This window comes from Schistocerca gregaria, chromosome 3 (assembly GCF_023897955.1).
Source record: "Schistocerca gregaria isolate iqSchGreg1 chromosome 3, iqSchGreg1.2, whole genome shotgun sequence".
NCBI classification, from domain to species: Eukaryota; Metazoa; Arthropoda; class Insecta; order Orthoptera; family Acrididae; genus Schistocerca; species Schistocerca gregaria.
The window spans coordinates 778,854,512-778,870,318 of record NC_064922.1 but is presented as its reverse complement, the minus strand read 5'-3'; the positions used below and the strand labels follow the sequence as shown (position 1 = coordinate 778,870,318).

General features: G+C 40.8%; 1 protein-coding gene across 13 annotated transcripts in view; it reads right to left on the bottom strand.

The window, feature by feature from the left end:
• Positions 1 to 15,807, bottom strand: part of LOC126354167 (phospholipid-transporting ATPase IA) — a 627,555-nt gene that overhangs the window by 68,954 nt on the left and 542,794 nt on the right. For all 13 annotated transcript variants that reach the window (XR_007565271.1, XM_050003592.1, XM_050003597.1 and 10 more), the window contains exon 18: positions 1,249 to 1,512. Coding sequence is in view for 12 of the 13 variants with exons in the window: in XM_050003592.1 (XP_049859549.1) it covers positions 1,249 to 1,512 (264 nt within the window). In the remaining variant the exon portion in view is untranslated. The remainder of the gene's footprint in view (positions 1 to 1,248; positions 1,513 to 15,807) is intronic.

The following is a 15,807-nucleotide window of genomic DNA, read 5'->3' as shown; positions in this document are numbered from 1 at the left end:
TACAAAGGTCATTATTAAAGAACCAGCACTGGTTTATATTGGACAAGGATGAAGAATCAAATTATCCCAAATTGCCTGACATGCAATTGAACCATGTTTCTCTTAAAGTCCAGTATCTTAACTACTGTAGCCTTTTACTTGACCCTATAACAGGAGTATGTTTATACAACAGTATCAGTTAATGGTACAAGCTTGAACCAAAACCCTATACACAGTTCTGCTATCAATATAACACCTAAGATGGTGACAGAAACTCCATGTTTTCTAGGTGAAATAAAATAATAGGCGAATTTAATAGTTTAAAAAGTGACACTGAACTTAATAATGAATACTTCTAATAAGCAATTTTTTAAAATCAAAAACATACCAAAAAGAGGTGAGTCATTTTGATGACAAGCCAGGTGTTCTATCAAAGTATGTACAGCTTTGAGTAAGTGTGGCATGAAAAAGACATAAATAAGCCACATTCTGCTGCTTCATGGTATAAAGCCATGCATCACTTACTCTGTCATGGTCAGCATGGCATTATACCTTTAAGCACCAGGATCTGGCTTGTTTCGGTCTTTTTCATGCTACGCTTACCTAAAGTTGTACACACATTATGAGAGAACTCCCGTCATGTCATTGTAATGCCACATCTGTTTTATGGCATGTTTTTATTTTTAAGAAAATTACTTATTGGAGGCATTCCTTATTGTATGTTGACTTTGGGTTTTATTAAACTATATGAACAGAATTTTATGAGAGTTGTTATTTTACAGCATACTGCATAATCCTTAAGTGACAGACTAGTGTAAGCACTGTATGATGTTAACTGCTACTGACTGGTTTTATGGTTATGTAATTTTTGTCACTGACCCTACATGCTTGTTGTGTATGCCCTACTAAATTTGTTTTTTAATTTTTCTATGGTATTCTTGTAACCTTCATATATTTTTCTTTTAAGATCAGAGGATGGCAATGCATATTACTGAAACTAGTAATCAATTGTGTTAACATAACAGGCTTGGCAAATAATTTTTTTTCTAAAAGAAGACTACACTATAAACTTATATGTCACCTCCTGTGCTGAATGATCATGTCAGGTAACCATTAAAACTGTTTGTTGCTTAATTTATTAGACACATGAACATCAATACTTAAAATTATCAGTAAATCTACAAAAATGCACAGGGCAACAAGAAAGTATTTGTTCTACTATAAACTATAACTATAAATTAAACAAATAAATTAGTTTTTTTTCCATACCGTATACACAATATTTCCTAGAAGCAGATAACCACCTTCTCGTCCATTGGCCCATATAACATCTTTCTGCAAAGCAAATAATGGTAGCCAGTACAGCAGTACTGAGTGTACAAGAGCATTGAGGATCCATACCCAGAAAACTCTAACATTGAACAGATCAGCATTTTGAGATGGTTTGTACAGAGCAGGATACTTCAGCATTGTCTCAGCAGAACAGACTTTGTCAAACAGACCCAGTGCAAGTGGTGGAGCTGCTGTGAACAACTAATTCAATGTTTATACTTCAGAAGTTATTTTAATAATTAACAATGGCACAATAACAATAATAAGAATATGAAATACTTTTTTAAATAAAGTACAAGGAAAAAGCATAATTATAGAGAATGAAAAAATTTCATTTACAGCATACTAACAATTTGGAAACAATACACTGCCGCTCACCATATAGAATAAGCCTAAATCCAGTGCTTCCTTTATATAGTGAGCAACAATTTATCCTTTCCATATTGTCGTTGTTCCATCCTTAATTCATTTAAAGCATCCTGTTATATGTGTGACTTGTCTCATGGTACGTAATTTTCAAGTCTTCTGATTTATTATACGAGAGATGCATTGTGTTGCTACATGCTCAAGTGACTGGTAATATGAAAGTTGTATTCCACAATTACATAGAATTAAGTAAGAGAAGACAATGAGGTTAAAAAAAACAATAAAAGTCTTCATTAAATTAGTGAGTGCCAAAATCTGAATATTAATTTTGTGTGTGTTTCAAGAGTGACTGAGAGGAGACGATAAAATAATGCCCCACGAATACGAGTATTTTTTCTCCATTTTGTTAGTTGATACTTAACAGCACTAATAAGTTACAAACTACTGTCGAGATAGTAATTTATTTTAAAACCATGTTTTATAAAAACTGCCTTCAACTGCAAGAACACACCTGCAAGGTGAAGTTGGCAATAAAAAGTCCCCAGCGTGTGGAAACTTAACATCACAGAGTGGTTCTTCCAGAACTTGCTACAAATATACAGTTAGGTTGGTCACAAAAAGTAGTGCCACTTTGGTCAGTCAACCATTTCCTCAGGGATCCAAGAAGAAAAGTCACATTTCCTTCACAACTAGTTTCTAAGAAACAACATGCATTTCTGTGGTCAGTACACATTTCTGTGGTTAGTATTGTCAACTACTGGACTACATGGACTTTTAGTTTGGGTGCCATGACTGTAGAAGTTTTTTGAGGGAGTTGAAGGATGGCTACCAGTTTTCAATGAGCAGTCATTTTATTCATCTTACTACTCACTAGTCACAAAAATTTATTTAGTTAAAATAACGATGCTAGGCCAGAATAGTGATTGATTTACAATGGAATGGAAAGTCTGGAAGTTTTCTTCATATACCATTGCATGAATGACGCCAACAAAACGAGTATGCCGACTTCCTCACAAAGGGTCCAATACCCAATGGTGGACAATTGCTTATGCGCCACATCAATACATTCGACCTCATCTCTAACAGTAAAGTGAAGGCTTATAACATATGGAAACGTCAATGGGAAGAAAAATAATGGCAAATAATGGTAAGGTGGCCACCAGTACAATTTCCCGCTGGCATTACTACTGTCCTCAAATCACAAAATGCAAAAGTTATCAAGAACTTTATAAGAAATTTTGACCTGTAAATGTAACTGATTTTGTGTTCCCAAGGTGACATTTTATATGATACCAAGGACTTCATATCAAGCGATATTGTTGTATCTATGTACTGCTTAATCTTTTCCTTATCAAAGCTACCAAACAACAATAAGATAATGTCACATCATGCCAAAAACTTCCTAGTGGAATTCACAATCCATGGGCACATGGGCCAGCTTGCTGCCTGCATAATTCAGAAAAGTGCTGGTCCACCATAGTGAAAGTGTCCACTCTAGTACAATAGCCAGTGAAGTTATCAAACTCTGGCCTCCGACTCTTGCTGCTTGGGGTCTATATAAGATGGCACCTTTTCGTAACAATACTGGTGAGCCCATATAAATACAGCCTTGCATTATCTGTCATCAGCAGTCATTTATCCAATGTGGGTCATCTAGTCTCTCTTAAAACTAAAACTAGTCTCCGCCTTTAATAGCCTCTGGTCTATAGGTTGCACCTAGAACTGATGCTGCTGGGGACTGAACTAGAACCTTCCACCTGGGGCATCTGATGGCTGACATGAGCCAAGTTCTGGGCACTTCCGAGGTGGTTTTTGATTCGCAGATGGCAAAATGGGGTGGCCTCTGCTCCTAACCTATTCTAAGCTTGTGATTGGCAGCAGTAGTCACATCTAATGGCATAACTGGTCTACCTGCAAGATTGCCGCCACTAAGTTCCTGATATCTGTAGGCCTGATGTAACTGTACACCTGCTGTGATGCTGACACCACTCCTTCACTGTGGCCGTCTTTTCAGCCCAGTGTCCTTTCACTGGTTAGGTGCTGAGCTGGGCAAGCCAGTACCACCTAGGGTTATTATACACCACTGGGCCACTATCTGCTTCAGATGTATGAGTTTTGCTGAACAAATATGTTACTGTTGCCACTGCATTTATGATTCAATATTGCCAAAGAACTGGTTATTAATACCTGCAAGTCCAGTTAACTGACATTAGCTTTAATAACCTGGTGTGAAGAATGACCAGTGACTTCAAGCAAAGTCACCAGCGTAGAGGGGTGAGAGAAAACAAACTATACTTTTTGGCTGTGCTGCCTTCAAGCATCACAGCATGTCAGGCCAATTAGATTGATGGACTCATTTGAACGTTCAAGGGTAATACAAGATAAATTTATGCTGGTATATATCTTGTCAGGTATACATCATTTCTGCTGTGCTTCATGTGCAGAACATATGGGCATTACAGTACAAGTGCAGTGAGTGTGCATGGTTTGTACTTAGGTGGAGAAATTGAGTTGTATCAAGAGTTGTTAAAGTGTCTTTGTGTTTATTCTATTCTGTTTGTCCTAGTATGTTAGACTGTAGCTTCAAAATGAGTGAACTACAGGGACATGTGGTTACCACTCAGGAAGGAGTTCAGTTTTTCTAGATCAGGTAGCACAAATGAGAGTGGGTAATACAGAATTGTATAGGTAGTTAGATGCTATGAAGAAGGACAGAGTCCGTTCAGTTTTTGAGTAGTTGCTTTAGATACTATTACCGTTAGCCTAGTTGATTCTTTTATGGGTAAGGTGGGGGAGGATATAGTGTTTGTGGATAACTTGTTGATACCTGCAAAGCTAGGTTATTGGATAGACGAACAATTGTTGCAAATGATCTAATAATGTTTAACAGGAGACACAAAAACTTATATTATGTACCACGGGGATCTGGAACATGCACAAATATATGAAATGCTAGAGAGATATCTGATACAAAATACAGAACAGCTGTAGGTACTATCACAGGCAATTAAATGGTGTGTCATGGAAGCAAGGTGAATCTATTGTAAATTTTGTGACTAGGCTAAGAAAACTCAATGTCAATACCTGTGAGTTAGCTGTCAGTGACAACACAAACAAAATCCTGCAAGAAACAGCGCAATATGCATTAGGTGCATTTTTATGGGAAATACCAAATGATGTGTCAAGGAAAGGGTGGGTGGAATTTCCAAGGGACTTCTAGTGTTGTAAGGGAAAGAGCAAACGGCCAACTGTTAAATGGCAGTGGAAGCCCCTGGTGTTCCTGGTAAATTTTAATGCTACAGAACCATAAGCCAGAATTTTGCTTGATTGGTGTAATGGGCAGTAGCTAAAACTAGTTTTTATTAGACACAGATGTACAGTTAAGCCCTCCGTGGTATAATTTAGGCAGAGTCAGGGGTAATGGCGTGTTTTCACTGGGTTCAGCAATATTAAGTTTTCAGATGGGAGCAAAATAATTCTGGGAATGTATGCTTTGTATATATGAAGGTTACTGCATGATCTTGGTGTTAGAGAACCTTTACAAGCATCACATTACAATTGACCTTGGATGATATTGTCGCAGAAGAAGCCGACTAGCACAGTCGATGCAATATAGTGGCTATGATACTGGATTGTTGCATGGAGGGTTGTGAGTTCAAAACTCACCTGAACTGAAACATTTTAATTTCTATATTAGGTTTGAGTACATTCTAGAAGTATCCACAAATGGCAAGAATCATTGTACTAGAATGTTCTGTAGCTGTATATATACCATGTGTGTTCTGGCCGGAAGCAGTTCGCTCTGCGCTCTTGTATGTGCAAGTGCTGAATAAACCTTCGTTAAGTGAAGTTAGTGGGTCATTCATCTACTTACACCTTTCTCTACATGATATTATTCTGGTGGAGGCGCTGGGTAAAGGAACTTGTAATACTGCACATTATCAATGACACAGTGGCTCCCATCAGGCCATGACAGAGCCGCCATTTACATGGTGAGAAACCCGAGTTCAAGCCATACTCAACAGATCGCAATCTATTGGAGACAGAAGAAGAAGATGTCATGATGACAGCAACTGTGTGTCACCACATGAGACATCCTTCCAGGTTTTCTGGTGACGATGTCCAAGATCCAAACACGTGGCTGAAGGTATATGAGCGTATAGCCAAATTTAACAAATGGGATGACACCGTGTGTTTGGCTAATGTATTTTTCTACTTGGAGGGCACTGCCAAGCAATGGTATGACAACAACGAGGAGAAGGTCACAAGCTGGGAAGTATTCCAGGCAGAACTGCTCAAGTATTTCAGCAACACACAACAACAGAAGCACAAGTCTGAAGATAAATTAAAGCCCACAGCGTCCAGGAGAAACAACAGCATCCTACATTCAAGACTCCTTGGAGCTGTGTAAAATAGTGGATCCTCAAATGAAGGAGGAAGATAAGGTTGCAAATCTCATGATGGTGTTGCTGAGGACACATATCAAGCCCTACTCCTGAAGGAGGTTTCGACAGCAGACAACTTCATAAAATGGTGCCAGTATTTTGAGACAATGCATCAAAAAAGAATTACACACAAGAAGTTTGAGTGGCTTCCAAACATCGTATCGATGTCTGTGATGGAGGAAGAAAGTGATTTCACAAGTGTTCTTTGGAAGTTCACAAGACACTTGGATTGCACGGCGAGCAAAAAAATGAGACGCTTCAAGAGGTCATAAGGGAGGAAGTGAAACAGACATTGAACCCAATCTCTCGTCCTTCATTTCCCTTTAAAATGGTAAAAAAGGTGAGGCCCAGGCAAAGTTACGTTCCTACAATGCCGCATGAGGAACCTGTTTGGGCACCAAGGAAGACTGATGTCTGGAGGACCCAGGATAACCAACCAGTCCACTGCGGACGACCGGGACATGTTGTGTGCTATTGTCGAGAAAGGTAGTGGATATTTGAAGATGCCTGCGTCAGAAGACGGCAGACCAATCTTAGCCGACGCCAACTCCTGGACGACGAAGGTTAATAATTAGATGTATGTGCAGGACGATGTGTGTGCAACCTAGCCGCTGCAGAGGATGCTACCCAACATGCCGATCAAGGTCTCCATCATTGTTTAGAAGCTCCAGATGATCACCTAGCCACCACAACCTGGAAAACTAAAGGGTGTGACCTTCCTTGGAGGTGAGGCCACCGAAGAGAAAAATCCTCCGCCGTCCATCACTACAAAAATGATAGGAAACTACATTGATATCCTCATGGATGGCCAACCAGCCCAAGCTCTTGTGGACTCTGGAGCATCACATTCAGTCATTTTGGAGAAGTGCTGTTGCCAGTTTCAGAAAACCGTATTCGTCGACAACAAAACATCTCTGCTGAAGGTGGTTAATGGGAAATACATAACACCTACAGGAAGATGTGTCATTCGTGTGGGAATAAGTGGCCATACACAGCCCTTAGAATTCATCGTCTTACAAGAGTGTAGTCATGACGTCATTCTTGGATGGGACTTTTTGAAAGCTTCTCAAGCAGTTATAGATTGTGGTCACTAGAAGATTATGCTAGATGAGATGAGATACTGTGGACAGGAAGACACGCATTCGAGTGTGTGGAGGCTATGTGTGCTGGACGAAGTGATCATTCTTGCAGTCAGTGCTAGAAGGTAATTGTCTCCTGTCATGCAATGCGTCAACCCATGGATCTTGAAGTGGAATGAAGAATAACTTGGTCATCCCAGCCTCTGTCGTCTCGTTTAAGAACGGATTCGGTGAATTGTGGATAGTTAACTGCCACCGAGAAGTGCAGGACCTTCCAAGATGCATGTGCGTAGCATACGCTGAGCCATTAATTGAAGAACAGATGAGCATCATAGAAACCTCCCGTGCTGAGTCTGTGGGCGAAATTAGTGCTACCACTTCGAGATAAAATCTAGCATGACTATCACCAGATCTCAATAAGGAACAACAGAAGAAGCTACTTACCATTCTTCAAGAGTACCCTGAATGATTCAATCCACAGGTGAAGAGCAAATTACACAAATTAATGAAGCACCGGAGACTACCAACCAATAAGCCAGAGAGCATACCGTGTGTCAGCAACAGAATGTCGAATAATTCGTGAAGAGGTAGAGAAAATGATGAAGAATGACATCATTCAGCCTTCGCAGAGCCCATGGTCGTCACTAGTGGTCCTTGTCAGGAAGAAGGATAGCAGTTGGTGCTTTTGTGTTGATTACAGGAGGCTTAATAAGGTAACTAAAAAAGACGTTTACCCTCTTCAACGAACTGACGATACACTATATTGTCTGAAGGGGGCTAAGTTTTTCTCAATGATGGACATGTACTCGGGATGCTGGCAAATGAAAGTAGATGAGGCTGATCGTGAGAAAATTATATTCATCACCCCCTGAGGGCCTGTATGAGTTTAAGGTAATGCCGTTTGGTTTGTGTAATGCACCAGCAAGTTTTGAACGAATGATGGATAATCTTCTAAGGCACCTGCAGTAGACAATGTGTCTTTGTTATTTAGATGACATTATAGTGTTCTCAGAGACATTTGATGAACACATAAAAAGACTGAGGGCCGTTCTTAAGTGTCTCCAACAAGCCAGACTGAAACTTAATCCAAGAAAGTGTCTCTTTGGAACAAAAGAAAATAAAATACTTGGCCACCTTGTGTGAAATGGAGGTGTGTGGCCAGACCCAGAACAGGTGAGAGCTATAACGGAATTTCCTATTCCTAAAAGTATTAGAGATGTGAGAAGCTTCCTCGGATTGTGTTCTTATTACAGTCGTTTTATCAAAGACTTTGATATCAAAGCCAGGCCACTCCAAGAATTGTTAAAAACTGATGCTAACTTCATTTGGTGTGGTGCCCAACAAGATTCTTTTGATGTGCTATGAAAAACTCTGACAACTGACCCTGTACTTGGTCTGTATGATGAAAGAGCACCTACAGAATGACACACAGATGCCAGTGCGTATGGGATTGGTGCTGTTCTGGTGCAGAATTCAGATGGAAAATAGAAGGTTATAGCCTATGCTTCTAGGACACTTACAAAAGCTGAGAGAAACTACTCACCTACAGAAAGTGAATGTCTTGCTGTGATCTGAGCCATGTGTAAGTTCTGACAGTATCTCTATGGAAGGCCATTCACAGTTGTTACAGACCATCACTCACTTTGTTGTTTGACAGGTCTTAAGGATCCAAGAGGACGACTCAACACGTGGGCACTACATCTTCAAGAGTATGACATTACCGTAGTGTACAAAAGTGGAAGAAAACACCAAGATGCTGACTGTCTCTCAAGAAACCTTGAGCAAGACCATCAAGACTTTGATGAAGATAGTCTCACTACACTCCAGTATCTCTCTGCTGAACAGAAGGAGGACGCCAAGATATCACAAATTATGCTTGCCTTAAATCGGTCAGAGGATGTGAAAGAACAATTTAAGGTAGTTAATGCATTACTTTGCAAGAAAAACTTTGATCCGTTTGGAAAGAGGTTGTTGCCAGAGATTCCTAACCACATATGCTTAGATGTTCTACATAAATTCCATGACACACCTGAGGCCGGACATTTAGGATTTATTAAGACATGCGATAGGATCCGCAAGAGATTTTTCTGGCCGGGTTTACTTAGAAGTGTTCGTCACTATGTGTCGCACTGTCTAGAGTGCCAGAGGAGAAAGGCAATTCCTCAGAAACCACCTGGCTGACTCATATCAATTCCACAAGCCAAAATGCCTTTCCAGCATGTTGGGATTGACCTCCTTGGATGATTTCCAATGTCTGCTAGTGGCAATAGATTGATTATTGTTTGCACCGATTATCTGACGTGCTATGCCATTACAAAAGCATGAAAACAGCCGAAGCATTCAAGGTAGCCAAATTCATTGTAGAAGACATTGTATTAAAACACGGTGCCCCAAGGTCATTAATTATGGATTGAGGGAAAGTTTTTCAATTGAATCTTGTGCCAGAGATAAACCGTGCGTGCAACATTACTCATCACGTGACAACTGCCTATCATCCGCTTACTAACAGGCTTACTGAATGCCTTAATAAAACCTTGGCCGATACGCTATCAATGTTCATCAGTGTTAAGCAGAGCACCTGGCATGAGGTGCTACCTTTCGTGATGTTTGCCTACAACACTGCCAAACAAGACACCACAAGATTTATGCCAGTTTTCCTGGTGCATGGGCATGAGGTGATGACGACGATGGACACTGTGTTTCCATTACATCCTGATGATGTGGATGATGACTACATCGGCCATGTGTTAACCAGAGCTGAGGAAGCTTGGCAGTTAGCTCGACTCCACACACTGTAGGCTCAAGAAAACAATCGCCAAAGGTATGACGCAAGTAACCATCCTGTTGCCTACCAGCCTGGTGACCTCGTTTGGATCTTCACTCCTGTTCAGAAGGTTGGTCTCTCTGAGAAGCTCCTCAGGCGCTACTTTGGACCTTAAAAGGTTGTAAGACAGTTATCTGATGTTACTTATGAAGTTGAAGATTTCGACCCCAACACAAGATGACGAAAGATCAGAGATACGGTCCATGTCCTTCGAATGAAGCCCTATATGGATCCTGCAACCCAGGGTAAATTTGAAGCTCCAGTGACAGCCAACAAGTGGAAAGGTATTGAAGAACGTAGTTGCAAGGGAAGATCACCGCTAGGGTGAACATCAGTCATTGGGAGTTGGAGTATGCAAGACTGATGACTCGTTCCTGGACTAGGAGGACGTTACACCTAGACGCTGTTCTCTTAAGGAGGAAGCAATGTCGCAGAAGAAGCTGAGTAGCGCAGTCACCGTAGAATAGTGGCTATGATACTGGATTGTTGCATGGAGGGTCGTGAATTCAAAACTCACCTGAACTGAACCATTTGAATATCTATATTCGGTTCAAGTACATTCTAGAAGTATCCACAAATGGCAAGAATTATTGTACTGGAATGTTCTGTAGTTGTATATATACCATATGTGTTCTGGCCGGAGGCAGTTCGCTCCACTCTCTTTTATGTGCAAGTGCTGAATAAACCTTCTTTAAGTGAAGTTAGTGTTTGTCATTCATCTACTACACCTTCTTCTACGTGACAATATGTAGCAGAACTCTATGGAACAATGTTTTATCTGGGAAAACTGTTACCAGTGCTACTCCGCCACAAGAGTCATCTCTTGTGAAAGATAAACAAATTAACCTGTGCGCAAGAGCACTAAGGATCAATTCGCTTGGTAAGATGCCTCAAAGTACAGGGAAACTGTTGTGTGTGAGTGTAGGAAGAAAGCTGTCTGTAAAAATGCTGCGTGCAGTTAAGCCATGGGAAAAAATGATGAGTTAGATAAATCATGATGTTTTGCACACAAGAGTATTGAACACGTAAATAACATAGACAGTGAGTGAGTAGTGCCAAATGGTATTGATAATTTTCAGACTGAAGGTTTGGATTTGTCTAAAGGGTTGTTAGTTGCCAATTTAGATGTTTTAAATGAATATGATTTAGACAGGATGAATTCAAACCCTTGCCATAAGCAAACACCCAGTGTACCTCTATTAGACGAGAAGACGAACACAACAAGTAGTAGTTGTTAGAATCTAAGGGCTTGTTTAATCCTCATAGATCTTTACTCACAACCAGTAATAAAAGACAGAAACCCTACTGGGAATGAGCCACCTGTGTGTTGTAAGCCACATAAAGTGCCCCATTGCCTATAACTTGTGCTGGAGGGATTCATTAACAAGCAAGTACACTACAGTATCCTTGAAGAAAGCACCACCAACTTGTGGGCTGCGCTGATGGTGATAGTGGCATAAAAGAGCTCAGACAGAACAAAGAAGCATCGATTTTGCTGCAACTACTGGTACCTTAACAGTCATATAGTTACAGACGCATATCCAATCCTGAATACAACAGACAACCTAGACAACATGGAGCTACAAAGGTATTTTTTCATGAGAGATTTACAGAATGGTTATTATCAGCTAGCAGTAGCACAAAAGGACCAACTGAAAACAGCATTTAGGTTCCTCAGGGACACTACAAGTATCAGCATATGCCAATTCAGTTAAAGACTGCACCAGCTACATTTCAACGTGTTGAGAGGATTAAAACCAGACAGTGTATGATGTATCTGGATGATATTACTGTGTTTGTGGAAAAACATGTGTGACAACTGAAGGTATTTAAGAGGTTACACACAGCACAGTATGGAAAAATATCGCTTTGCACTGCAGGAAGTAAATTATTTTGGACATAAAATTAGTAACAAGGGAATATGGACCCTAGATTGGTGAAAACAGTATGAAGTTTTTCAAAGCCTCAGACATGAAAGGCTTTTTTAGCATTAGTGAATTATTGTAGGAAATTTTTACCAGGATTTGTGGAGATAGCATGTTGTCTTACACACTTGTTGAAAAAATGTGCAAAGTTCCAACGGAAATTGTAATATGAAACTGTATTTTGGAAACTGAAGGAATTACTGACAACTAGTCCAGTGTTGGTCTTCCTGGTCAATGAAAAAGACTCCATATTATCATGTGATGCTAGCAATCATGCATTGGGCTGTGTTTTGAGTCAACTGGCAGAGGGGAAGGAATATTTGGTCACATATGTGTCACAACAATCAAACAAAGCATAGGGAAGCTATTCTATCACAGAAAAGGAGATTCTGAACCCCAACAATCTGTAATCACTTTTCCCTTCTTGACATATCTGTCATATAAAAATACCCATATCTAACATGCTGTGTACATTCAACAAAATGAATAACCTCAGTTTCCAACATGTGACATTCCTTTGCAAACACTATATGACCATCACAGTCAGTTTAGATAAAATGCTCAAATCAGCCTTCAAAATAATCATTAACATATGACAAAATGAAATCTGCCCACATTGTCAATTTGAAAATCAATACCTGAAAAGTACCACAACAAAGTCCTTCATTTGTGTACTGTTCACATATCTTCATTACCAAGTTTCATGACACAACAGACACCCAGTAAAACTCCAAAAATCTTAATATGTTATCTCTTCTGTGGCTTTAACTCATATAGCAATGTATGTGTAACTTGTGAGGTTGTGGCCAATCTTTTCTTCTTAATGTCCTCTAACCCCTTTCAGAGAGTGGCACTGGTGCTGTAAGTAATGAATCTGGCACACCCCAGGAAGGACGTTTACATCTGACATGTATGATGATCGTACTCGTCGGAAGTTGCAGTTTAACCTTCACTCACAATGCCATCTCAGTAACCTGATATGGACCCTGAATGACTTCTTTTCCCCCTTTGGGGTGTAAGGGCTTGTGAACATACCCACTGACCCACACTGTACTAGCATTGTGCTGCCCTATCAATTTCCGAAGTTCAAGGGCCTCTCTGTACCCACTGGTATGCGTGACTCGTCATTTGTTCCCACCTTAGGGTTGATTATCTCAAAAAGCTATGGTGTTTTGCAGCTATACACAACTTTGTTCAGTGATAGGCCTGTACTTTCATGATTTTTTTTTTATTTTAAGCGCAACATTTCATGGAAATAAAGCATAGTGGCTAAGCACTTTCCCTATTATTCGAGGTACATGCTCTGTTCTTCCATTTGCTTGTGGCTAAAATAGGCTTCTCCTCAGCTTATGAACATGTAGGAAATGGCACAACTGCTTCATCTATGCCGGTATAAAACTGGTGCTCTAATCTGTAATTAACATGTGAGAATGCTGGATTTTAGTAATTAATTATTCATACTGGCTTGTGGTTCTGTGTCACCTTGCTGATTCAGGATAGTTATCATTCCCATGGTAATGTGAGAAATGACATAGCAGTTCCCTGCTGATGTCTGGAAAAAGGTCCTAAAATGTTCACCCCAGTCATTTAAAAAGGTTTACTGGCTTCAGGCAACGTATACAGTGAAATACATTGATGGCTCAACTCCACCTTCTGTGTGCATGGCACACCGTACATAACATACTCCCCTACATCTTGTCTGTGCATATGACACCCATGGTTCTGTGCCCTGTTGATCATATTATATGTGATCATGTGCCTGTTTTAAGACTTCTTCTCTCAGTGTGGCTGGCACCACAACATGCAGACCAAGCTTTGCTGTCTTGCACAACACACCATTTTGTACAGCGAACTGTGACTGCACTGCAAATTGCTTTCACACCTTGTGCCACTTCACAGTGGTATTACCTAATAATACACCAGTCTTCATACTGACACCATCTGCATTACCGTGATAGCTCCCATTTTTATGGACTACTTTTAAGTTGAACTCGCTCAGTTCCAGTGCTCAGCACATTAGCCTGTGTGACTGACTGTGATGGTCATATAGTGTTTGCAAAGGAATGTCACATGTTGGAAACTGAGGTTATTCATTTTGTTGAATGTACACAGCATGTTAGATATGGGTATTTTTATATGACAGACATGTCAAGAAGGGAAAAGTGATTACAGCTTCCTTCCTCCACCTGACACAACCAGTGAGGATGACTGCAAGGTGTATCACACTACTAGTGGTGCTGCACCTCCACAGCTGTGAAGGTGATGATCATCTTTCAAGAATAACCACTGAAGGGAAAGGTATTTTTCACCAGGCAGGATGACATCGTCTTGATCAGTCACCAGTAGAAAAAAATGGTTCAAATGGCTCTGAGCACTATGGGACGTAACTGCTAAGGTCATCAGTCCCCTGCAACTTAGAACTACTTAAACCTAACTAGCCTAAGGACATCAAACACATCCATGCCCGGGGCAGGATTCGAACCTAGCGACTGTAGCGCCTAGAACCGCTCGACCGCTCCAGCTGGCAGTCAGCAGTAGACACAGAGATTAACTTGTAATGCAAAGTGAGTAAGAAACAAGGTGTGAAGGCTGCACAAAGCTTTCTCAACACCTTGAAAGCAGGAAGAAGGCTGTGTTAAGAGAGATATAAGGGAAGTACCAGGTGCTGCATCTCTTGTACGAGCACTTATGGATCAATTGCAGCAAGCCATGGACTTGGTGCCTACCCTCTGGCTCCTATCCTTGCAACCGCCCCCGGTGTAAAACCTGTCCTATGCACCCTCCCACCACCACCTACTCCAGTCCTGTAACCCGGAAGGTGTACACGATCAAAGGGAGAGCCACGTGTGAAAGCACCCACGTGATTTACCAACTGACCTGCCTGCACTGTGACGCTTTCTATGTGGGAATGACCAGCAACAAACTGTCCATTCGCATGAATGGACACAGGCAGACAGTGTTTGTTGGTAATGAGGATCACCCTGTGGCTAAACATGCCTTGATGCACGGCCAGCACATCTTGGCACAGTGTTACACCGTCTGAGTTATCTGGATACTTCCCACCAACACCAACCTATCCAAACTCCGGAGATGGGAACTCACCCTTCAGTATATCCTCCCTTCTCGATATCCGCCAGGCCTCAACCTCCGCTAATTTCAAGTTGCCGCCGCTCATACCTCACCTGTCTTTCAACAACTTCTTTGCCTCTGTACTTCCGCCTCGACCGACATCTCTGCCCTTACTCTTTGCCTTTAAATATGTCTGCTTGTGTCTGTGTATGTGCGGATGGATATGTGTGTGTGTGTGCGCGAGTGTACACCTGTCCTTTTTTTCCCCTAAGGGAAGTCTTTCCGCTCCCGGGATTGGAATGACTCCTTACCCTCTCCCTTAAAACCCACATCCTTTCGTCTTTCCCTCTCCTTCCTGAAGAAGCAACCATCGGTTGCGAAAGCTAGTAACTCTGTGTGTGTGTTTGTGTGTTTTGTTCATGTGCCTGTCTGCCGGCGCTTTCCCGCTTGGTAAGTCTTGGAATCTTTGTTTTTAATATATTTTTCCCATGTGGAAGTTTCTTTCTATTTTATTTACATCATCATTAATTTGAACCCAACAATTACGTTTGTTATTGTCTCTGTTGCATTTCAAAATCTTCTCTATCGTCTTACTTTCTCTTTTTGTTTGTACAAGAAGTTTCACTTTGTATTCATCTTCCATTTTTCCGTAATCTACCATACATTTTATCCTGCCTAATTATACTCTATAATACGTAATTAACTTCCAAACCATAACCTAAAATTTTCAACGCTTTCAACATAACCGCTGCTATAAAATCCATTGTTCCAAGTTTACAAACATTTCG